The 25239-nt window shown below is 43.9% G+C and overlaps 1 protein-coding gene across 2 annotated transcripts in view; it reads left to right on the top strand.

The window, feature by feature from the left end:
• Positions 1-25239, top strand: part of PLEKHG1 (pleckstrin homology and RhoGEF domain containing G1) — a 288105-nt gene that overhangs the window by 39294 nt on the left and 223572 nt on the right. For both annotated transcript variants that reach the window (XM_078649385.1, XM_078649384.1), the window contains exon 2: positions 12973-13508. In XM_078649385.1, coding sequence (XP_078505511.1) covers positions 12973-13508 — 536 coding nt within the window. The remainder of the gene's footprint in view (positions 1-12972; positions 13509-25239) is intronic.

The raw sequence follows: 25239 nt of genomic DNA on the forward strand, positions 1-25239 counted from the left end.
AGACGTTCTTATGGCGAACATATGGCAGAAAACGTATTTTTTTGCTTTCACTCGTGTGGGTTAAACGACCAAACAATTAACTAGAGTTAATCTTGCTATGTCAACACCTATTTTTTTGGTATGTGTATAGGCAGGCAGGCAAAATTCCTAATGAATTCGGCGTGAACAGCAGGAAACTACATTAATAACTTAAAGGTTATGTATACTATCCTCTAACTCCTCCACCTCTTGTTCATGCCCTACTCGATACATACCCCCGATCTCATTTCCGATCATTTGCCTCACCTGCCTGCAATCACTGTGGCTTGGTTTGACCATACCGCTATGCCTGATCGAACCGGTGACCCGACTCACCCTCCAACCGCTACAACCCGCCAAAGAATGGGAAGCTTGGTAGAAGGGACGGTGTGGCCTTGATACACCATCATCCATTCTCTGGCCATTGGTCTGATCTATCGAGCACATCAAGCCCCCGTTATTCACGGTGAGCCCTAGTGGACCCGCATCTCCGGTGTGTTCGGCGATTACAGTTCCTTAACAAAAGTCTCTGCTTTTCTTTCAAACGTCGCTGGTGATACCAAACACACATTCTCCCTTACATTTAAGCCTGCCTCCGAGTTCTCTGAGGAGGTTATTCAATTCAAAGTGAGAAACAAATTGGCAGGTGACAACTGTTGCAGGGCACCTTGGCAATACAGAGTGAGCCAAAAGTTTATCTATAGTCTGAGATATTAGGAAACACTGGCGAATGTTTCCTAAAGATGGAATGATTATATCATGCTTGGATATGGAGGTATTGATTAATCTGACGATAGGTGGCAGAAGTGAAGCACTCAAGCCAACACCTTTAGCCGTGCAAACATTCCAAGTTGAGCAGCATTTTTGAAGGGGACCATGATTTTCTTAATGTTACCCCTGCTGCTCGTGTAAAAGCAGGACCATGTTGGATAGGACGGTGCTGGTGGCGTCTTCATGTCCTGCTGCTGGGGAGAAAGGCCTCCAACGAGAGCTGTGATTTTGTTGATAAAGAAGGATAGGAAATTTTCACAAAGGTTATTGAAACTCTCCAACATGCTTGCTGTTAGTTTGGCTGGGGTTGAAATCATTGTTTGGTCGAGTTGTCAGTCTGAGGAGTATGCTTTTTGGCTACTTGAGTGCACTTCAGTTGCAGATTGATCAGATTGCATTTTATTGTAATTGCATTCTATAGCATCTCATACCCCCTGACGAGGCACCGATGCGCATTATTGGATGGGTAGCACATAAACCAGAGCTGGGTTGGGGAAGTGTACGGGGATGGAGCTACAGTGCTTATATGGAGGAATGTTCAACTCATTGGAGTGTGTATTCCTTTGTGAATCATGCTGATTGATCATTGTGCTCTTATCTCTGCTCACAGAGCCATAGCATATTCTGTCAGGAAGAGGAGTGTGGTATGGGCCTGAGGTACTTAGCATTAATTTAGTTTTTATAAATGAATGAATGAGTCTGTAAATAATGCACTCCTTCATCCACTATACCCAGTACCTATGCACTGGGTATGGGCATTCATGGCAGATACTGTATATGTTCCCTGCAGTGATAGGTGAGTGACCCACAGGCATGGACTGTGTAGAGCCTGCCAAAAGTAAATGATTTCAGTTCAGTATAGGAGCAGCATGCAGGGATGTTAAGGAGAAACCGCCATAGCAAGTACTGATAAGGGACTATTATCCACGAGCAAGAGTGTAGGAACTAATTTACAGGAATACTGAAGTAAGATTTGATTAGATTCGACCAGGTCTGTAGCGAGAGCGATCCATGGCATTCAGAGATTAGATGTAATGCCCTAAGAAGCTGTTCACCCAAGAGCAACAGAAGTAGCTGCTCACTGCATACACTGCAAATAGGTTGCCATGTTAAATGATCCAGGGTGTCTGTGCTTGGCTGATGTAGAGTAACCTGTAAGCTGCACTGAAGCAATTCAGTCGTAGTAATTATTTTCTAGATTCTGAAGTCATAGAGGGCAGTCTGCTGGAACGCCCTGCAAGTAGGCATGCGTGACTCAAGCTCACAACCTGGTGTGCATGTCCACAAAGAGTGTAGAAAGGTAAGCAGATGAGATGAGTCACAGATCAAAGTGACAATGGCTTTATGGTACAAAAGGCATTCACCACTTTGTCGTCAGTGGTGACTTCTTGCCTGTTGATGATAGGGAGGTGTTAGTAAGAAAAGACCCCCCCGCAACTGGGAGTGAGTTCCTCTAACCATAGAAATGTAATCAGCAAACAGTATCCTAAGGCAACTCTCATTTATTCATATAGACCAAAATTCCGAAAATACATACGCGACAAAGTGAAGGAGGGCAACAGAGCAAATATGCAAGAGAATAGATACCTATAAAAGCAAGGTAACATGAAATTGTTTTCTTATATACCTTGCTTTTATCGGTTGACTGAACTTTTTTTAATGGACTATGGTGCTTTCTTTCTTTCCTCAAGTAATGCCTGCACAGATGGTCTCCACTCCTTCACCCCTCCTAAACTCGGGAGGTTTTTATACCAATTGCAAATTCAAGAAAAAAAATTAATGCAAAGCATTGTCATTTACAATGCCAGTAACTCAAACTTTAATGCTGCGAGACCTATTGCATTGCAAATGCTTGTTATTTTTTTAATGACTTTGGGTTTCAGATGTTTGTTTTTCTTTTTATGGTATTGCAGTGTGGGTTGTTTGCTTGGACTCCGCTTCCTGAGTAACTCTTAAACGTGTCCCATGTTATCTAAAGGTGAGGCAAGGATACATCTTTAGCAATCTTTGATGTCCCTCTGAAGTATTTCCACAATGATATTGTTGTGAATATTGCTCCAAAGCACATGAAATGTCTTTGGTTGCCATTCCACCCCTGTTTTCTTGGTTGATTTCATGCAGCTTGATTGTACCTTAAATGGTCTGTCAGCACTTGTGCTCCTTCCGCTGTCTAACGTAGAATTACTCTATCTTTAATGGCTCACAATTGGACTTCTCAGAAGAAGGAAGGTACTAAAGAACATGCTACTTACTGCCTGAACTCCTGTTTTAAGCAGTGTACATTGGTGGTTCACAGTTCTGCTGGTGATGAGTTGTTTGTGCAGTTGTTCCACCTATAGGCAGTGTGTGATACAGTTTTGAATCGTTCAGATGTTACTCCTCAGGTGGTTCATTTATTGACCAAGACCAATGGCCTACAGTGAAGTTTAGTGGTTTATTCATTTAATTTCATTTCATAAACTTTATTCGACAATTAAGTCATAAAAGTATACATAAAAAGGCAATTATTAGTTTAAAATCCTTTAAAATTCATACAATAAATATTAAAAAAGAATTAAACTACAATGGACTATTGCCGAATATCAACTTACGTTATTTAAAAAATCTTAAAATCAATCTCATCAATATACATTTGTTCCAGAGGAGTATTGCACAGACGCTCACAAAAGCTACCCCTAATATTTATGGGTGTAAACAGCTTAATCTTCATATGTCTGTCGCTATTTGTTTTGTGCGGATTACCCAAGCCCATTTTAGGAACTTAGCCACAGCAACAGCAATTATAGGTGCCGGGTCTGTACATAGGATTCTAAGAGCCTCTCCATGCCTATGTATCCCAAGCAGTTTGCATATAGGCTTGATCCACATCGATCTGGGGGCAATATACAGGGGACAGAAGAAGAGGAAATGACTTAATGACTCTTGTTCCTCCCCACACTTAGGACATCTGTCGTTACCATTTTTTCCTGCCCAATTTGCTGTAAAAGACCTTACTGGAAGGGTGCCCACTCTAAGCTGAAAATAGAGCTTGCGATCCTGCTGTTTCCCAATAGTGTCTCAATAAGGTTCCAGATTCGGATGGGCCTTAACATCCATGAAACGACCTGTTAAGTGCGAGGAGAGTCCCTCTGACCTCTCTTCTGTGATCACCATCTCCCAATACTTTTCTTTTAAACATTTTTTGGAGGGGAATACGGCGTTTTCCGGGTCCTCCCACAGCTCCCTCATTTCCAATTTAAAAAGTAAAGACCGAATGGCCTTCAGCCAATGTATTTTTTGGGAGGAATCCTTAGCAATTATCTCCCTCAGGCCCTGAGCATAGTGCTGTAATTCTTCTGTGGTCCATAGGCGGTGCCAGGAAAGTAGTAGCCGCAAAAAGGCAAGGTCCTGCACCGCCTTTTTTCCAAGATCCCACATTAGTGGTATTAACGGGGTACTTTCGGGAACGCTAGTAGCTTTTTGCAGAAATTCGTTTTCTGCTAGCGCCAGCTTTCTTAAATCTTCAAATCCCCAAAGTTCGGCTCCGTAAAGGGCCGAACTTAACACCTTCATCCCGTATACTTCTAATAATGGGCTAATGGGCTTTGTTAATGAAGAGGTAAATTTTTTCAAAAGAATGCCTGCCTGCTGGTGGTGTTTTAGCACTACAATGTCTAATTGTCTAGACCACCCCAGATCTCTCTGAAGGGTAACCCCCAGGTAAGTGAAGGCATCTACCTGCTCCAGCGGGGAGCCATTCATATGTATCATCCCTCTAAAAGGCCTGGCAGTCCCATGAGTTTTACGGCCAGTAAGGACCATAAACTTAGTTTTTACCGTGTTTATTAGCCCCTATCCAGACAAAAATCTTCAAAGCGCTTCAGCGCTTGCTGGAGCCCACTAGGTGTCTTTGAAATGATGAGGGTGTCGTCCGCAAACATAAGGATCGGGACCCGCTCACCAGACATCACAGGGGCATCAGTCGGGACCAGGGAGAGGAAGTCCGCAACCCCATTCACAAAGAGCGAGAACAGGGTCGGCGCCATGACGCAACCCTGCCTCACTCCCCGTTCCACCGGGAAGGGTTCCGTAACCTCCCCCTGGCGACCCCACCGAACCCGAGCGAATGTACCCTCATGTAAGCGGACGATCAAGCTCAGCAGTTCAGGTGCCATCCCCAGCCCTGCAAGGACTTTCCATTTTCCAGTGGTTTATTACTTTCCAGGGTTCTAGCCTTAAACCACAGCTGCAGTGGAACATGACGTCACCGAGAAATCGCAAATTTGTTTATTCTCTGGATCTCTTTCGCTTTATGGTGGAACTGAATATATGCTCTTCTGCATGCCTTGCTGGTACCATGGTGGGTGCCCTACACCCTAGCTTGTTTGTTCAGGACTTGCTAAAGTGGCGTTTTTAAGAGCAAGAGCCTTGTAACTGCTGAAACAAATGAATGTTTCACAGTCTATAGAGAGTGTTACAAGACTCGCTGAGAACCCACAGTGCTTTCACGTGTGGCATTAGTGCCACATTACTTACTTCATTCTTTAAATGCCTGATTACTTACATTATTCTTCAGTACTCTGTATCCTAGCCTTCTTCATCACATGGAGCGCCTCCATGTGAAAGCTTGATATGCAGTCACCTGGGCCGCGCCAACCCACCTTTTCTTCCACGTTTGCTGGTTTTCTGTTTTGGTTTGCTTGCTTCAGCCTGTGTCCATCTGGTTCTTCCTTCTGTTTTCATTGAAGGTGTGAGAGTTGTGGCTGTTGACCTCCTTCAGCTTGCCTGTGCTAGACTGGCGTTTAGTTTTGGTCGGTCCTCAGGGCCTGATTCACAAAGGTAAACTTACACATGTGTTAATTTTATTTGTTTTTAGGTGGTCACAAAGTAAAAGTTGAAAATACGTTTACGTCTCCAGAAACTCTGCAGCGGGACAGAGAACTCTGCCCAGAAAGAGCGGACAGGCCTGTCTGTTTTTGAATCGCGGAGTTCTCCACCCCGAATGCAGACACTCAGCAGTCGGTAACTTACTATCAACCCTTACTTTGTGAATGCCAAAAACTCATACATTTACACAAACGTGTAAGTTTACCTTTGTGAATCAAGCCCTCTGTTTGTACAGTCTGACACAATGAAGACCGAGGATGAGGTAATGCCCGGATTACCTCAGCACACTCCTTGCTAACCTCTCCTTTGGCTTTACCTACAGATGGTTAACAGGAGTTTGATTGATAGTCCAGGAAGTGAACTGCCCCTGGCCCCTTCATATGACTTACAGGAAGAGGAAAAGCCATATCTAAGAACCGGTGGTATGTGTTTTACATTTTTTCTTAGAGATATGCTAGACAAACCTCAACGTGTTAGGACTCGAACGAGAAAGGCCGACGAGAAGGTATTGCTCTGCGGTAGCTGATATCATCTCAAACAGACAAAAATAATGATTTTAAACAGTTTTTGGACAAACAGGATAACTAATGCAAATGGCACAAATTTCCCTGGAATGCTCGAATGAATTAAAATGGACTCACCGAACCTTTCTTGGGCATAAAATTGTGCTATCTGCTGCAACAGACCGCTTTGTGTTCATGACCAGTGCTTTGTGAACTCCTTATTGCTTCTAAGGACTAAAGAGTGCTATTGAGTAGCAAGGGGGATCACATGGCAAATGCTCTATTTCCTCTTCACAAATTCAACAGGCAACTTTCAGCAAGAAAGGACACTGACGTTATTTTCAGAACCTCAACTAATTCTAACCTAATCCTCAACTAATTCTAATCTGGATTGCGGTACAATTTAGTAGTGAAGGAGTTCGTTTACCAAATCATACATTGAGTGCTCTAACATTGAGGATTCAGTTAGTTGTATCGCTGGGTCTTTTAACCCCCAGCACAGGGATCCCAACACCCGCGTAGGATAGTGTAGCCCAGGACCTGCCTTTAGCTCCACAGCCCCTATAGGATCTGTATTTTTAGAGCGGATGCTGCTAGATTTGTCACTCGAGCCCCTTCCCCCAGCTGACTTCCAGGGACACAGGATGTCCTTTCCGGGATTTTGAATTGTTACAAAACTCTGGCACATGTCCAGTGACAATTTCCCTCGGTATTCCAGGTTCAGAGGCCTTCTGTATGAGTTGATGAATGCTAGCGTAAAAAGTCGTTTTTTCTCTAGCTCTGATGTCGTGTAACCGACTCAATCTACTGTTGAGCTGGTGACACCGAAGGAGTACCCCATGCCAGCTGCAGGGTAGCCGCCGGCTCGGGATATTCTTCAACGTCTTGGGCATTCAGGGGGGATTCTTTTGCACTTGACTAACAGGTGAAATAGTTTTTGTCTTCTGCAGCCTTTTTTAGCTAATACCACACATTGATTCAATGTGTGCCTTATCTTCTGGTGTGCAGGTGCGACTGTAAACCAGATGTTGCCTTACTTTGTTTTGTCTATCGGAATCTTTGAAACGGTGCAACCTAGACAAGTTACGAAAGAACACTTTGGATGCAGTGCTTTAGTTACAGATTACTTTGAGATTTGCAAGGTATCCCTACATACACAGATATACCTCATTATATGATGAATATCACCTTTGCTGTATTAAGGAATTGATGGTGCCTAATACTACTGTATGGAGAAGGAAACTTACTTTTCATGAAAAGAGGAATCTCAGTAAATTAAGTCATGTGACAAACCACCTTCCATGCTCAAAAATAGTTCTACCTGTAACCCTTTTTTCTTAAAAAGGATTCCTCAATCCCATCAGACGACTGAATGCAAGAGAATTGCGACAATCAGGTGGCACATATAGCTCTACAAAAGCCTAAATAGATGGTGCAGAACGACGTGAATGCATTTTGTATTTATTCATTCAAATGAATATTTTAGTAGAATTGTTGTATGTACATGCATTCCAGATCACAGTGGATTTTAATAACAGTTAAATGAGTGCAGGACTCTTCTTGCATTGCCGGAGGCAGTGGAGCTATGAAAAGTGGGAGACAAACAAGTAGAGTGCAATGAGTTTATGAACTGTTGGGCGAGTCGATAGCTGTTGGTGCCTTTCGACAGGAAGAGGTTGTCCCCGAGAGCTTGTTTGGATATATCAGTGGGTGCAGCATCACCAGGATAGTTCAATCAAGTGTAGTGAGCGAGCAAGAAAATGGCTGGACCCTGGATAGGACACACAGCAACTTTAGGGTCTCAAAATGGTAAAAGTCATGGAAATGTAGGGTTCTGAATGGGATTCAAGAGGGGAGGCCCACCGCGGATGTATTTGTAATCCAGGAATAAGTCATTTGAAGAGTGCTAGTTGGCCAGTCTGTTGACTGAATCTGAAAGTATATGTGGTCCAAGGAGGGTTCAAGAGCGTACTGCTGGTAAAGTTAAGGGCTTGAGTGGGTGTAAGGAAATGTGGACGAGAGGAGTGGAAGCCACCTTAAAAGCTACAACCATTCTGAAGCTTTCTAATCACTAGTGAGTTGCTCATGGTTTTGGTAGAGTGGAAAGATAGAGTGGACCTTGCTTTGGTAAATTGGAGGGAGTCCTGAAAATGAAAGACCAGCAACCTCTCTCCTAGTCGAGGATGACACAGATGGTGCATTTTGGAGGAAGTGATTGTGGATTGGGATAAAATGGGGGATGGAGGTCATTTAGGGGTCGCTAGGTTTGCAGCTGCGACCCTTGGCTTGCCCTTTGCGACCCCTGACCTCAGAGGTGGCAGATTTAGTGCCAAGAACTCGGAGGTGGTTCACATTACCAGCATCAGGCTCTAGGCCCTTTTCTTCTTTTTTTTATATTACATTATTAATGATTCATAATCTGATATTAATTAAGAATGTAATAAAAATGTAAGAATCTGGAACGGAACCTTCACTGGCACCTGAGGAAAGTAAATGAAAATGTTTTTCTGGATATTTTTTGTGCGTGCATGTGGGTGAGAGAGTTTGGGTGACATAGTGTGCGTATGTGATAACATGTATGTTTGTATGTGGGGTGGTGTGTGAAAAAGTGAGTGAAAAAGTATAGGTGAGCAAGAGAGTGTGAATGAGTGTGTCACAGCAAAAGTGAGTGCAATTATTGCGATGTTATGAGGGTTAAGGTCATGTGTCATCACTTCCTGTGACATCATTGAGGTTAAAAGGTGTGTGATGTCACTTCCACTACCCCTTGCATTTTCCTGAATTGACACCCATGGACGGGGGTTGTTTTCACTGCTGTGAATGGGCAGAAACTAAACCTTTGCTTGTTTTGTCTGGGATGAGTATGAAGCACCACAGGACTATCTAGCGTCAGATGACCGAGTCATTGATTTGGCCTCGAGGGAGGAAAATGAGTGGAAAAAGTGATGGAAAAGTCAAATGATGGCAGTCCTGTAGGGAAGCCCTGCATATTGAGAACCAGACACGAACAGAGCCTTTAGGGAGGGGCGACACCCATGGGGATATGTGTAGCAACTTGGGCCTTGGATTACCAAAATCCCAGGTATTGCTTAATGGAGCTGTAGAAGGCAGAGGAAGTTCATCTAAATCAGTCCACGTGGACAGAAAAATGTGAAGGTTCGCTATCTGGAGATGGGTGAGAGATCAAGACAAGTAACAATCGCTGAGAATAAGTTGTGATGAGCTGTGCTAATCAGGTTAAGGCATTGTCAGTGCTGTGTGTTTTGGGAATCCTGTTTGCAGGGCAAGGCACAGGTTGTTGGAGGCAGGATGGCTAGGAAGTCACACGAAGGGTATCCTGAAGGGCTTCAGGGGAGTATGGTAGTTGGATCAGGTGGAAGGGTCCGCGGAGGGACTTGTGAATAAGGGCCATTGAGTAGAGATTGGTTGATGGTCCAGAGAAGGGGTGGAATGGTTTGATGTGGTGTTTAAAGGGGTCAATCATGACTGGCTGATTTATAAACAGGAGTGATGTGCCCTGAGTTAGTGTGCTAAAAGGTCTTATACTGCACACGTTCTGTTTCCTTACTTTAGTTTTGGTTGACAGGACTGTACCCATGGTTGCAGGGCTTCCTGAAAAAGTCTGCTGTTTTCTGCATCACCCAGTGCCAAAAGCTGTATTTTGTTGCATTGTGTTAGCTGTTTCCTTCATCCAGTAATATGGATGTGTATATGAAATGTATTCCTCACATAGTTCCTTCCAAGTGTCAAAAGAAGTGACACGAATACAGGGAATGTGCACTGCGATTAAGATAAACCCGAGTTTATTATTATTTCTCCTGTCCACACCTTACATTTTTGAAGCGAGCTTGCTGTTAATACTTTTTGAAGTAGACAATTTGTGGTAAAGCATGTAAACCTTGACATTTCTGACTACTTCATGCCATGAGATTATATGTTTAGTGGTTTTGGTTTGTAACAGAATTATGGGATGCAAAAGTAAAATGTTCATATTTTTCTATCTTTTTTTCTTTAAAAATTCTTAAACATTACCGTAATTTCCAAGTCAATTTTGGCATCTTAAATGTAACATTCTGCCGCTGCCTTTCACTATATTGTAAAATAGCAAATTTGTTTAATCCACTAGCCACAGTGTAACTAGTCGCACTGCACAATGGGATATGTAGTTTATTTATCATTTGGCTGCATAGACCTTCCAAGGAAAACGGCGAGTTTCTGGGCAGGTATTTTGGAGATCACTTGGCTCAATGGCGTGAGCAGGCACGCTCTTTGTTGATATAGTGAAAAGAATTCTGTGGCAAGCAACCTTCCTGTCAGACTTTATTACACTTTATTTATAGCACTTTACATTTCTGTTGGGTGATAAGCAGGGGTTTAAACGAAAACCAAAGTTAAAAAATAATGATTCTGTCATATTTGACATTGCCTGAATGGCAGAATGGAAATACATAAGCGAATATAGGAGATTTGTCTGCGAAACAAATCGGTTGTTCCTTGAAATAAAATATGAAAAACAATCCTCCCTACATTTAGAATCCCTGTTTGTCTACATGGGATTAGCAAAAGTCCTCCAAAATGGCGAAAGGTTGTCATCCAGCCACTTTTCCTTCTAGAAAGTAGTCATGCTGCAAACATTATGAGTACAGCTTTAGTAAGATGACCAGGTACAATATTTTTTCAAACAATATTAAAAAGGGAATTCTGATGCATTTTAATAAGTAGTGATTAAAAGGCGAAAGCAATTAGCTATTAAGGATCGCTAAAGATATACTGAGTTTTCAGAGATCAGGTGGCAGGATGGTTAAATCACCAGAATTACAAGCCCCAAAATACGGGAAGTGGTTACCGCCTCTGGTTTCCCATAAACGACACCCTTTTATTAGCATGCATTAAAAACTGTGTTCAAGGCAGAATTGACCAGGCTCCAAGATGGCTGAAGTCCTGCAGCGCAGCTTCACTGATGCCCTGCGATGAAACTGGGCCTTGAATCCTTCCTTCCTTCCTAGGTCTTATCCCTTATCACCTGGGGATGCATTCCGCCATTGAGAAGAAAAACTGCATCATTCAAATGAAGAAGACAGAAGTGGTTTGTACTCTGAAGTCTGGTACTGTTGAGGGTATACAGTGTGATGCCCTTAGCTGCATCTCATCCTGCCCACACACTAGGCCAGGAGGGAAGCTGACCGCACCCACACCATAGAGCACCCTGTCTTTTCCACTGGCATTGGTCAGACTTCCTCTGAATCTACCAGTGCATAGTGTGACATCATCCTTCTTTGTCCATTTTTCCCTGTAAGTGCAAAAACCAGGCCCTGGAGAAGAATGTGCACCCCCGGGAAGGTATGTGTACCAGTGCACATTCATAAACCGTTTTCCATCTTCCATCCGTCACCCATCAGTCTGCTGGAGCTGTGGTGCCTTGTGTAAGGACTGTAGTATACTTGCTCCCCTGCACTGCTCCCAAGTATTCCCGTGTCACGTCTGACACCTTGAGTCATTCCTGGCTTTATAGCTATCATGGCTTTGCAATCTGAGGTTTTAAGCCAACACTTACAGTGATAAAAGTGGACTTCCTTGTGCCAGGATGCTAGGTGCCAACCTTTGTGAAGCCCAGTCTGTTTGAGTGTGTCGTGTATGGAATGGGCCAACCTGGCTGCTCTGCCCTTGGCTGGCGGTGGTGGTTCTTCCACCCATGTAGCTGGATGTCTTTCCCATTTTTGAGGGGAGTAATGTAGAGAAGTAAGAACAAGAATGCGTGCGGTCTTGGATTTGAATACAGGCAATGATGCCCTTTGAGAACAAGAAATTGTATTCTTTTATGGTCCTTTTGAAGGTATGTAAATCTTAAAATAAAGATTAATGAAGAACCAAATGGTCTGCCGACTGGACAGTCCCGATTATAGATGCCGGCCTTTCGTGTTAAATGTGTTTTTAAGAGTAAGAGTGGGTGAACCGGTAGAACAACTTTTGGCATATTATATGAAATCCCTCTAATACCTATTAGTGGATTTTGATGAAAAATATAATTGCCATTATTGTAATTATATATGTGTGTTTGCATAAAATTGTTTTTCAAAGAGCATGAAATGCAGTGTAAACTGTTTAACATACTAACAATCGGCCATCCATTAAGAAAATGAGGCCTGCCATGATCTTTCATGTTGCTACAATATTGTTTGTTGCGTGTCAAAACAGTGCCCCCACACTGCGAAAGAAAGCTTATTCTCTCCTAAAACACCCTTTGACGGATATATCTCTCACAGAAGACCATTTGAACCTGACAACTGGCTCAACTTCAGGATTAACATAGACAAACACAGTTTTACTGAAGTGTGTTTCCAGGGAACTTTGGTTGGGTCATGTGTTTCCAGTTGTTTAGGCACTTTACTTCTGTCTTTCAGAGGTAAAACCTTAGTTTCGAAAGACAACATCCCAACTTTAGCTGAAACCTGTCAGTACACTTCTTAAAAGGGCTGGATTCCAAGCTGTGCTTGCAGGTCTAGGCACATATACTTTCCCACTCGTCTATTGTCATCGTTGTGTGCACATGGACGGAGGCAGATCGTCCATTAAAAGGTTTGTCTTCGAGATAAAAGGACTCGATGGAAAATAATCTGTTGTTGCGCATGTGAAAAAATACCTAATAAATTAAAATTGCTGTACTCGATTCCCCTTTAGTATGCAGAATTGCTCCTGTTTAATTGCATCCACATCCTACGTATAGAACGATGTGTATTTTGGGAAGAACAAACTGTTATCTGAATTGTAAGACACCTTCCTATGTTGATATGTGTTTCCCTTCATTACCCCACAGATGACTACAATTTTCCCCTGGATGTCTTACCCACTGTGACCGAATCGTGTGGTCTTGTGATCGGAGCAAGAGATCTGCATAGGGGAATCAGACATTTCCACTACTGTGACAGCAAGAATATGGAGCTGTCGGACAGTGACCGGCCCGTCAGCTTCAGCTCCACCTCCTCCTCTGCCTCCTCCAGGGACAGCCACTGCTCCTTCGGCAGTAGAATGACCTTGGCCTCAAACCATCATTTGGGATCCTTCCAGCAGGATCGGGAGTCTGGTGCCATCAAACTGGAGCTTGTTCCCGCCAGGCAGCTTGCCGGGAGTGAGCGCCATCTGAAGAGCGAGCTCAGGCAGCCATGGGAGATGGAGAATCCTGAGAAATGGCAAGGCCCACAGAAAAAGGCAGAATCCAATGGTTCCAAGAAGCACTCTGAGTCCCTTGTAATGGAGCCCACACGCCCAAAACTTATGTATGTGGACCGGGTTGTCCAAGAAATTCTCCAGACTGAAAGGACCTATGTGCAAGATTTGAAAAGCATTGTAGAGGTAAGTGACTGCGTGGCGTCATGGATTATACCAATCCATCAGCTCCAGGGGTTTGTGTTTTGTATATTCTCTGCTGTGATTTAACTTTTTATGACTCCAAATTGGGTCTGCATTGCAGCATGTCGGTGTGCCATATGAATCAACTGTAGGAGTATGGATTTATTGTTGATAATGTGCTCACCATGAATTCAGTTGGTGATATAATGGAGTTCTTGGCTTTTGTCTATTGCTTATCTTAATTTTTAACAATTATTATTTACAAAGCACTCTGCACGCTCTCTGTGACATTCCATTGAATGCAAATTACTGAAATCGAGTTTGGAAGGTCTTGTGCTCCTCATGTGGCAGAAGTTTGGGGTTAAAATGCCTGTTCACACAACATTTTGCTAGGCCTGTTGAAATGTTACAGGGAAAGGGTGCCAAACGCCTGCGTGTGGAGCACTCGCCAGGGATCAAACCTGCTCCACAGACTGTATAAAACTGCCTGGTCCGGAGTCCCATGCCCCATCCTTGCGCAGATGTTCTGAGCCGCTGCTTTACATTGGGATGTAGCTAGCTTCTCATTCTGGACACGGTTCTGCCGAATCATTCACCACGCACAGCTAGCCGCAACCATCATGAATTTACTGAATGATACAGTGTGCAAACTTGGCATTCAGCCTGTTGCAATCTCATTGTCGACTAGCTAGCTCTAGCAGGCTGCAGTAATGTAAATTGAAAATAAGTATGCACCGCTATTGTTTCTTTTCTTATTTAACGACTGGTCATTCATGTTGTTATTGAATTTTTGTTATGTATCTGTTAAATGTCAATTTTTCTGCACATATGATTTGATGGACTGTTGAATTATAATGTGTCTTTTTCTTGTGACATGAGTTAATGTTTTTTATGTATTCAATCTACACTAAACCCTCTTTATGTGTTAAAAGGCTGTATCTAAAGACATTTAGAAAAATAACACGTCCACACAGTTCTTTGTTAGTAGCTGAATCGCATCGAGCGCAAGCATTAGTGGGGCCATTCTCTGTCCTTGTATGAGATTCCTGGGGGCTGTTCTGGGTAGTGATAATTGCGGTTTGTAACGTGGATTACTCACTTTATAACCTTGATTTACGGACCTTGGAAGGTTGGAGAAAAGTTTGGGTCTTCCGTGGAAGTCTGCTGCTGAGTACCCAGCCTGACAAGGACCATCCGACCTGTGACTCTGCCTCACCTGAGTGGAGACTAACTCCCTTTAGGTGTAGGAGGTGGTGGAGGCACAAAAAGGAGAGCCTTTGAGACGAACTGACCAAGCCTCTATGGTTTCATCTCTGACTGTCACCATCGGACAAGGAAGAGCTGGATCCTGGGTTTTCTTGGCCTGCACCCTTCTCTCTGATTCCAGCTTGGGCTTGCCAATATGCAGGTTGACTCTCATTTCTGGATACCCGAGTGCCAAGCTGAATGCCAGAGAGGTTTCTTGAGAGCCTATAGCCCAGCCCTTTACCATATCAGGGGGGTCACCCACTCACCACTCAATCCTACAAGTTGAAGTTCTCAGCACCTACACCGTCTTTTAGCATTGTGAGCTGTGCTCCAACTGCATCTTGAAGGCCCTCTCAATGACTCCTCCACCCCCCCCCCCCCATGAAGAATGAGTGAGCCTCAGCTTTGTCTATGGTGGTAGCACTGTCCAGCCTTGTCCTGACACTTTTGAAACGTTATAATGCATGGGTTTTCTTAAGCAGACTAAACATTTTTCTGGATAACTTTGACTTTTTATCATGGTAGTTTCTTTTTATAATGATGGTACATTGGTGAGTGCACACTCCGTGGCGTGAAGGTGCATGCCTGGTACTGAGTGCACAAATCTCTAATGGAAAGCTATTAAAGCCGTGTCCAGTCAGGACTCGAGTTGGTTCACCACCTACCCGGTGATAATGTGAGAGAGCCTTAAAATAGGAGGAAGGGAATTCCCCGTAACATAATTCTTTTTTAATGTGCCATTTTCCATGGGCTCAGCTGAGCTGAACTCCGACTGCAGGTCCCATAATGACGCTAAATTCAAGCATGCTTTGAGCAGCAAAGTGGTGGACAGAGTATGTAAGTCATTGAGCCCAAGTGAGAGCTGGCATGGATGTGGATCATGATTTTAGGAACATACTGGTGCCATATTGTATATGAGTGATGCCCCAGCCTCATCTCCCCATTCCTCATTCCCTCTCCCCACTCTTTCTCTGCTCCATCTTAGTATGCCCCCAGTACACCGTCTGTGTATAAAAGATACTTTGACTAGAGCATTGTTTGTTGAAACAAATGGCTATAAGCTTCTTATGCCACACCACAAATCCAGGCTGTACATTAAACCCATTCCCTACTTAGCTCGCATTGAGACTATTCTCCATAACAAAGCCCCTTGTGTACATTTCAGTCACATGTTCTTGTACCTTAGATGATCTAATTCAATGAGATTTCAATATTGGCTTTTCCTGCATAGTTGTAATCTCACTGATTTTCTCACTTTTTTTTTTTACTGCCAATCGCACTTTCATGCTAGCTGCCATCATGTGCAATGCATTGGATGTTTTAGTGTTGTGTATTGTATATTTCATGTAGTTTGTGAAAAGTGTTGGAAGTGCTGGACAGCCAAACACGGACTAGAGCAGACTTCGCTGACGGCACTTCCTTGAGAGTTTCATTGGAGTGGGCTTGAGGGGTCCTCACATTTTGCAGGTAGGCTCTGAAGATGGCGGGCTTGGCAGATGTTCACTGGAAGTAATCGTTTTATTTCAGTCGGACAACCCTGCCCCTTAATTCTGGGCTGACCAATGAACACACATCTTCCTTTTTCCTGTAACCAAGGGCAGTGAGTTTTGTGTGATTTTCTGAGGCCAGCGCGTGCACCAATCCTGCTTCAAGTCAGTGTTTTCTACTTTTATATGTATTGAATGCTATAGGTGCCTTCACTGTACAATTTTCAGTATTCCCAGGTGAGTGCATGTCCCAGGTCACGTACTGGTGGATTAACACCTCCTTTCATCCTTGCTAGGTTGGATAAACTAGTGTCCTTGAACACGGCGGTTTTAGCACTACATAGTGCTACGAAGCTGCAAGAATGGGGCCAAAGGCATAGCTCTGCCTGACTAAAACGAGCAAGGAAACAGAAAAAATTTGCAGCCCTGAGCATTGCATGAGAAGTTTGCCACTTCATTTCTTCTCCATGTATAATGAACCCCATGCACATTTTTTAGGTGAACAGAAGTACCCATGCACATTTTCTTGTTGGCGTTGGCCTGAGCTTTGTGTTGATAGCCGTAGGATAATGTCTTAAACATTTCAGAAGGTTCCATTGGTGACCCAACGTGATCTAGAAAGGGCATCCCTCTCCTCAAGCCATTACATAGAGATTATGAGAAGCCTTTAAAAACAACATTCACTCTGAAGTTTTCAATTATCTGTTTACATTTGAAGCACATATATTAGTTAAGTAATGAATTTATTGTTTATAAATTCCACATTTCGTTTTTCTTCACTTCGGCCCAGATTCATACCTTGACTGTGTCCTACACTGCGCAGCTTTTCACTTGAAGCCTCAGGCAGCAATGTTTGTAATACAATGCGTAAGCCCCCTCTGTCAGGCTACACATTCCCTAAGGAGTGGGAGATGCTAGGCATGAACATTCTGGTCTTAAAATAGGGCCCTCAGAGCACACGAGAAGCCTGTCGTCAGGCACAGAAACTACCCAGGTGACCCTTAGAAGAGCCTTGTGCCGAGGAGCTGTCAATGATGTCCACTGTGAATGGGACCATCGTAAAGTTATGGCCTTGAAAATGTATGTGCGAAGGTCCTTATTAGCATTTTTGTGGTTCCTCTTCTGCATGTGGGAATGGTCTGTAATTAAGGTGCAAATTCATATCAAATAAATCCTTTATCATATATGATTCAGATAACTCTATACAGTACAATATATGGATCAAACGCCTATTTCAAATTTAAAGGGCAGGAAGGAACAGTACATTAATTTACAATGCTCCAAACAAAGCAGCCCTTTAAGTGCTGGATTGCTCTCTATGTGCTTACAAAATCCCATTTGGTTTCCTTTTATCACAATTTGTTGCCACCTTTAGCGGGACCTTACCTTGTCTTCTGGAAGTGCTGGCCCTGAGAATAGGCGTTTTAATCATACACTACAGTGATATGTGCCCCTGGTATAATACTCAATCTGGCTTCAACAGAGGAGTACAATTCAGCTCGAAGTAGTAGTTGATCAGTGGCTATATTTGAAGCAGTGTGACTCCTCCCGCTTTTTAATTTGATGCCTTTATGAGCTGCCTTCCTAGCTTAGGATTGGTTGGGACATAACCTATTGACACTGTGCATTGTCGGTTGTGAACGTATTGCTTATTTCTACATCTGGTTGAAAGCAAATTTCATAAAAAATCTCAAACACATTTCACATGTCGGGCCCTATTACAAAACCTCTCTAAGATTAATTACTTTTTGTGAATGTTGCACATTATCAACCTGGGCTCTTGGGTTTCCGTGCTCTGCGTTTAGAAGGTGCGCAGAAGCTGCCGAGTGCTCTTTAGCCTTGCAAGGGAAAGATGATCAAATCTTCCCATATCCAATGCGGGCTCTGGGAAGAGCATCACTTAAAGCACATCGGTCTAGCCCCTGGTAGGTTCTACTACTCCTGAAAAATAACTTTAAATTACTCCGAAAATGCATAACTTCATGAGTACGAATGTTCTGTGTTTCTCCAAGTGAAGATAGACCGGACCAGTCCTATTTCAAGGAAAATCTCAGTAGATTTGTTTTCGTTGACCTAGTCATCCAAATCTGCTCTCCTCCCTTCAGCACTTCTGTACACATTGGCCGCTGACCACGCTATATTGGTTAGAAAAGCACATGAAACATTGGCCAAAAGTTCATTTTCAGCCTGGCTTGAAATCCTTTTGCCATTGCTGAATCTGAGACTTTAGTTGATCACTATGGTTCTATTAAGTTTGGCCACCCAAGCGCCCCTATGTGCCTATGTCCTCAAAACACTGAGGTGGTGTCCTTTGCGGGCCTTTCGTCTCACACGTTGCATTGTGGGAAAGATAACACTCCACTGATTGACTCTCCACGCAGTGCTTCTCTGCATTGCCAGAGTTGGCGGTCTAATCAGCCCAGTGACTCCTCTACTGCAAACTTGATGAACTTTATTCCTTGAGGCCTAATTTAACTTAAGCAGGCCATAACCTGTCCAACTCTGATCAGGAGCAACGCCCAGGACTGCAGCATCAAATACCAAAAGCAAGGGCCTGCGTCTACATGATCTGGAGAGTACCTCCCCAAAGTACACACCCAAATTGTGAGACACAGCCCAGGCACCGTTTGCACAGCGCTGCTCTTTGCAGCCCCGCACAGTCTCTTTTCACAGTGATCTCACTGCATAACTTTTGCTCACCCTTTTTTCTAGGGGGCATCTCCTGGTGAAGAATTGTTACTTGCACACATAAGAAAATGCCGCCTTGCCACATATTTAGGGCATCCCAAACCTGGGATCCTAGAATGGAAAGCAAGTACGGATCTGTTATCATGGCTGCTAGTCTTGAAGTGTTTGGCTAGTGGCTGCGTTGCTAATTGACACGTATAGGTGTTAACTATATGTCGTGAGGGTGGCTTTCAGCCATTTCTCGATTTTTAAGCCAACAATACAAAGCATGCCGTTCCCATTATAAGTATGAACCTAAAAGATAGGATTGACTTAGTCACTGTTCTCACATGAGACAAGTTTACAAATTTACTTACACACACATTTCTGCACTCCCTTTCCTCTGGTGCCCATTGGTAATCCTTTGTTGGAAAAGTTTATTAGACGTTGTACAGATGTAATGCCGGGGTGGCATATGCAAGCTAGCTCTATCGCTTCGAATGGTCTGATGCCCGAGGTGGGCCAGAGCTTGCATCCAGAGAATATTGTCAGTGCTATACAGGTGTTCTGCCCAAGAAGAACTAAGCAATGGGTGGAGAGGCCAACCTTTGCATCCATTGAAAAAGCAACCTTCTGTTGCATCAGTAAAGAATAAACAATACATCTCCAGAAGTGTGCTCTGCTTTATGAGATCAGCTGTATTGTGCTGCCCTCAGTTTGAGAAATTACACATAAAGGAATTTGGGCAGTGTGAATCCTAATTGAAAAAACTAATTTTGTGTGCTTAATTAAAAACCATGCAAAAGCCTGCAATAGTTGAATTAAAGTAACCAGTATGGGCCTGAACCTGGGCGTACCAACTAAAACTATGAAGTTTAATCAATCAAAGGAAAGACCCCAAAACACCTAATGCAGGAGCTAAATCCACCAGCAACAAGTTACATGAAAAGATTCCCTGTTATTGAGTCACTTCTACATGTTACACAGACTTCTAGGAGAACAAGGTAATTGTTACATCTATGAACTTTATAAATCTGAAGACCAACTGAGGGTCAGGGGCGTAGCTATTAGTGGTGCAGCAGGTGCAGTTGCACTGGAAGCCCGCTGGACGCCAGTCACTGATACTTTTAAATTCCCAGTGGGGATTTCATAGGGCCATTTTCTGTACTTCTATTCGTGCCCCTGGCATCCTTACTGCGCCACTGCTGGGGGTGATCATTGTGTCACAAGATCTCAAGGCGAGTTTGTGGAAGAACCGCTTTAGCATGAACTGGGGTTCCCTATCCAAGGCTGGACAGCAGAACAGGACATGTACCAAATATTCTCTTTTGCTGTCACAGTGCAGGCAAGCTGTAATTCTAGGAATGAATTTGCAACCTGACCAAGAGTCTCTCAGTGAAAACAATTGAAACCGAAACCTTATAAATGGTATGACACCGTCTCAATCCTTCACTGTATATAATCAAAACAAGCCATGTCTGAGCGAGTTCTGGCAGGCTTGTCTAAACTTTGGAGTCGGAGGGGAAGCCAATGCTACAAAATGGATAGCCTCAAGTAGCAGTCATCAACACAGTACTCCTGTAGCAGAGGGTCATGTTTAAGAACTTGGTTGGCACAGCAGCATCAGGTCTAGACTCATTACTAGAGCCGTGGTCTGCACAGCAGCGTCGGGTTAGACTCATTACTAAAGCCGTGGTCTGCACAGCAGCATCGGGTTAGACTCATTACTAAAGCTGTGGTCTGCGCTGCAGTGTCAGGATTAGACTCATTACTAAAGCCGAGGTCTGCGCATCAGCATCTGGTCTAGACTCATTACTAAAGCAGTCGTCTGCACAGCAACGTCTGGTCTAGACTCGTTACTAAAGCTGTGGTATGCACAGCAGCGTCTGGTCTAGACTCGTTACTAAAGCTGTGGTATGCACAGCAGCGTCTGGTCTAGACTCGTTACTAAAGCTGTGGTATGCACAGCAGCGTCTGGTCTAGACTCGTTACTAAAGCTGTGGTCTGCACAGCAGCATCAGATCTAGACTCATTACTAAAGCCATGGTCTGCACAGCAGCGTCGGGTTAGACTCATTACTAAAGCAGTGGTCTGTCTGCACAGCAGCATCTGGTCAAGACTCATTACTAAAGCACTCGTCTGCACTGCAACATCGGGTTTAGACTCATTACTAGAGCCATGGTCTGCACAGCAGCAATGGGTTAGACTCGTTACTAAAGCTGTGGTCTGCACAGCTGCATCGGGTCTAGACTCCTTTCTAGAGCCGTGACCTGCAAAGCAGCAACGGTTTATATTGCTTACTAGAGCCGGCTAACTGCTCACCAGGTCCTTGGTTTAGTTGCCTCCATGATCAAAGGGTTTGTCACAAGAGAAAAAACCCATTGCATACAATGGATATTTTTATGTGCTGGTCTACTGTTTGCCGTGATAAGAGACAATGTCGGTCTCTGTAATTACAAGCACAGGCTATGATACCGCCAAAGATAGAGTCATAATATTTGTGTTGGGTTTATAGGTTGTGTTGGGCCTGCAGCTGGTCCATACGGGCTTTAAATGTCTCTTGCTTCCTATGGACAGATCAGCGTACAAGTCGCCTGCAAACTTCCCTGTGCGGTGAGGCCAGTGGTCCCTAGTTCAGGGGACCGCTGTGACACTGCCTTCAGCGCTCCTTGCAGACCCCTATGTTGCTGTTAGTGGAAGAACCCTAAAAGTGTTCCTCAAATTGTCATAGCAGGAGTAACTCCTCTACTTCTTGTAAAGAGGTTGGTGGCACTTATTTGTATATTTGTGGGTGTATTGCCTTTTTGTTGCTCCCCATGGTGGAAGCCTACTATCCCACAGGTAGAATCCAGTGTGGAATGTGGTTCCTTCCCCCCATCATTTGCAAAAGTGCACAAGAACAACAATTTTTTGTAAATATGCCCTTTTTTGGCTGTTGCGCTGTGTACTGTGCTCTTTTTTGAGAATCTGTGCCCAAGATTTCAGGTGGTAAACATACCAGGCATGGGTTCGATAAAGGGTCTACTCTTAGAGGTCTAGCAAGAGAGAGAAGTCTTTATCTCTCTTTTTGGAATTTCTGCTGACCAATCTGTGCTCTTAGTGCTGGTGCCATTGAGTTCCAGTCCTCAAAGTCCTTCAGATGTAGGCTGCTGCCTCATAGGCCTTGTATTTTGTTTCCAGATTTTGTTGTGTGTATGATCCAAGATTTCACTTTGATTTGTGGCTGAGTGGGGGCAGTACCTTGACCAGATATTTGGACTAGTTCACCAGCAGATCTATTGGATGGTGACTGATAGTTTCTCATTGTTGGTGGTCCCTGTGAGGCTTGCAGAGGGAGGGCATGGAAAGACTAATTTGCAGGGTCCAACTTTGGTCGGCCCGCGAAGAGTCTGAGAATATTTTACTTGTGCTGTTCACTGGTTTATTATTCCTACTTCTAAGTGAGTGATTTGCACGTGGCTTTTGGTTATGCTGATTTCCTCCCTGCAGAAACCTTGGAGTTGATGCTGTGGCGCAGGTGCGCTGCCATGGGAGCAGTGCTGGAAGTGGAAAAATAAACCCAGTATCCCATAACCTGATGGTTGAGGAATGGAACCAGAATGGGGATGCTCTCATGAAGATCAAAGTCAATGGCACCCTAAGCATTTTTAATGCAAACTCTGCCCCCAAAGAACGTGGCAACACGATTAAAATCTGATATTAAAGCTGATCTGTGTGTATATAGCATAACTCCGGTATGACGACTCTGGTGGTTAATGCAATTGCTAGGTAGATCTGTGTGCAGTCCCAGGTTTGAATCATCATAACATAGTTCAGAGGGTTAATACGCCTGCTGCACAGCTGCAAAGTATTGTGTGTAATTTGCAGGTCAGATTTGTGTTTTATATAAATTAGATTGTGGGTGAATGATTTTATTTTGTATATCCTTGTGTTACTGTATGTCTTCATTTATAGTTTTGGTAAAAAAGCTCAGTAACTTATACACCGGCTTCAACTTTCGGGTAGCCTGTAGACCGTAAGTTTGAAACCATAGAGTTTTAACTTAGTCTTTCGTTATTTTTTGGTTGCTAACCTTGGGTTGCATTGGGTAGTGATGAACACTTACAATTAGGAGCCAAATAGTCCAGTATCTATTGCGCGCTTTATGACTTTTCTGTGTATCAATAGTCAGACATATTTGACATTCCTACAAAGAGTATCATAGGTCTGTGCATGCTTTTTAGGAATGTCAGATGTGTTTGTCTTTTTCGTACATACATAGCTTCAGAAAGTCAAACATACTTTGAAATCCCTGCTCATCTTTCGGCCACGTGGACAAGTGACATGCTGAGTGGCTGAATGTAACTGTTTCCTATGATACAGTAGTCGGTGTGTGCAATCAAGTTGTGAGTGGTTGGGAAAGGGTTGCTGACATTCTGTTGCTCAAGGCTTGGGCAAAAACCATGATGAAAGTAATTGTTTGTAAAGTGAGACATTGGCCGCTTTATGCACTGGAAACTCAAATGAGAACCCTCCTCTCTTCTGCATGCTGCTTTTCACACTATGGAACCTACTAGTGGTCACTGGTGATGCTGGCTATGCCCCAGTGTAGGCACACTGCACTAGGATTCTGTCAGGGTGATTTGGTGGGGCCATCTCTACCCAGTTACACCTCTGAATTTGCTGCTCGGACCAGAAAAAGGCTAGTTCTTGGTTGAGTGTAGTGTAAGCATGTATAAGTTAAGCTGGGCAGTGAACTCTGCTCCGTTCGCTGGGTTTGCAGAGTTTTCCACGCTCCCTGGAGCATGCGCAGTTCGGAAAAACTCCACTCTGCAGAGCAGTTTTTTTTTCACTCGCCAATGTCAAGTTGGCGAGCGAGGAAAATCCCCCTCCCGGCGAGATTTCTCAACGAGGGCAGTCTGATTTCTCAACGCTGGCAATCGTGATGGTTGCGACCACTCGCGTTGAGAAACCTTCCATTCGCGTTGATAAAGCTGCCGCTCGAGTAGAAAATCTACTCAAGAGACAGAAAAGAAGCAGCGCCCTCTTGCACTGCTAATGGTGCCGTTCATTCTGATTTTGCAGTGCGGGACAAACACCCGGTAGTGGAAATCAATGCAAACGGCGTGACCAAACACACTCCACCGCTTGCGAAACTCTGCTTATCGCAGCAGAGTTTTTGGGTCACGAACTCCGCCCAGGCTTAGTTTGAGTGCTGATTCTTAAAACTGAAGAGTCCTGCCTGCATGAAATGCCATTGAGTAACTTGGACTGGAAGCAAGAGATGACCATATTACCCCTGCCTGTAATCTATGCAACAGTAGAACACAGCGGAAGGGAGATGTGTTTAAATAAAGTGCATAGTTGGGCAGTATTGAGAGGAAAGGCACAACTCGCTGTTCAGGGTGCTTTGTGGAGACTTATGACCAGACACTGTCTCAAGCCTTCACTATATATAATCGAAACAAGCCATGTCTGAGGGGGTTCTGGCACGCTTGTCTCAACTTTGGAGTCAGAGGGGAAGCCAATGCTACAAAATGGATAACCTCAAGTAACTGGCATCAACACCGTATTCCTGTAGCAGAGGGTCATGTTTAACTTAAGAAGTTGGGGGCAGATGCATTAACATTTCATCCGCAAAAAGTGGTCATTGCTTGCACCAGCATTGTGCAAATGGAATCAGATTTTGCTCACCGACCTATGTGCGAATAGGTCAGTTTGCAAAATGAAGATTCAATATGGTTCGCAATTCGATCTAACTCAATAATATGCAAGAGGTAGGTCGCAAATTGTGACTCAGTCCAATTGGCTGCCTTTGCAGGAATGATTGCCTGCTATGGTCAGCAGACCCCCATGTGTTTAATTGCCTTGCAATAAAGTTATTTTTTTTGTAATGCTGTCCATTTTCCTTAAAGGAAACTGGGCTGTGTTACAATATATATGCTTTTGTTTTTTAAAGGTTTAAGAGTTTGAAGTTGTTCCTGGACCACTGCAGAACACCCAAACAAACTTTTTCCAACATTCACAAAGGGAAAGGGTTTCCCAAGGCGATACATTACCCTATCAATCAATTGGAGGAATTATAAGCGCACTACTCACCCGTGAGGGTCACACGTTGCTGGGGTGGGGGGCACGTTAGCAGATCCTGTCAGTTGAAGAACCAGGTCTTCAGAGCCTTCCTGAAGGTGTACAGGGAAGGGGCGCTTCTGAGGTCCGTGGGGAGCTTGTTCCAGGTCTTGGCCGCGATGTAGGAGAAAGATCTTCCCCCTGCTCTGGCACTGTGGGTGGTAACTTTTCAGTGGTTTGCGACCAGAATTGAGGTCGCTAAACATTGATACTTGGCATACTGAATC

Source organism: Lissotriton helveticus, chromosome 6, assembly GCF_964261635.1.
Source record: "Lissotriton helveticus chromosome 6, aLisHel1.1, whole genome shotgun sequence".
NCBI classification, from domain to species: domain Eukaryota; kingdom Metazoa; phylum Chordata; class Amphibia; order Caudata; family Salamandridae; genus Lissotriton; species Lissotriton helveticus.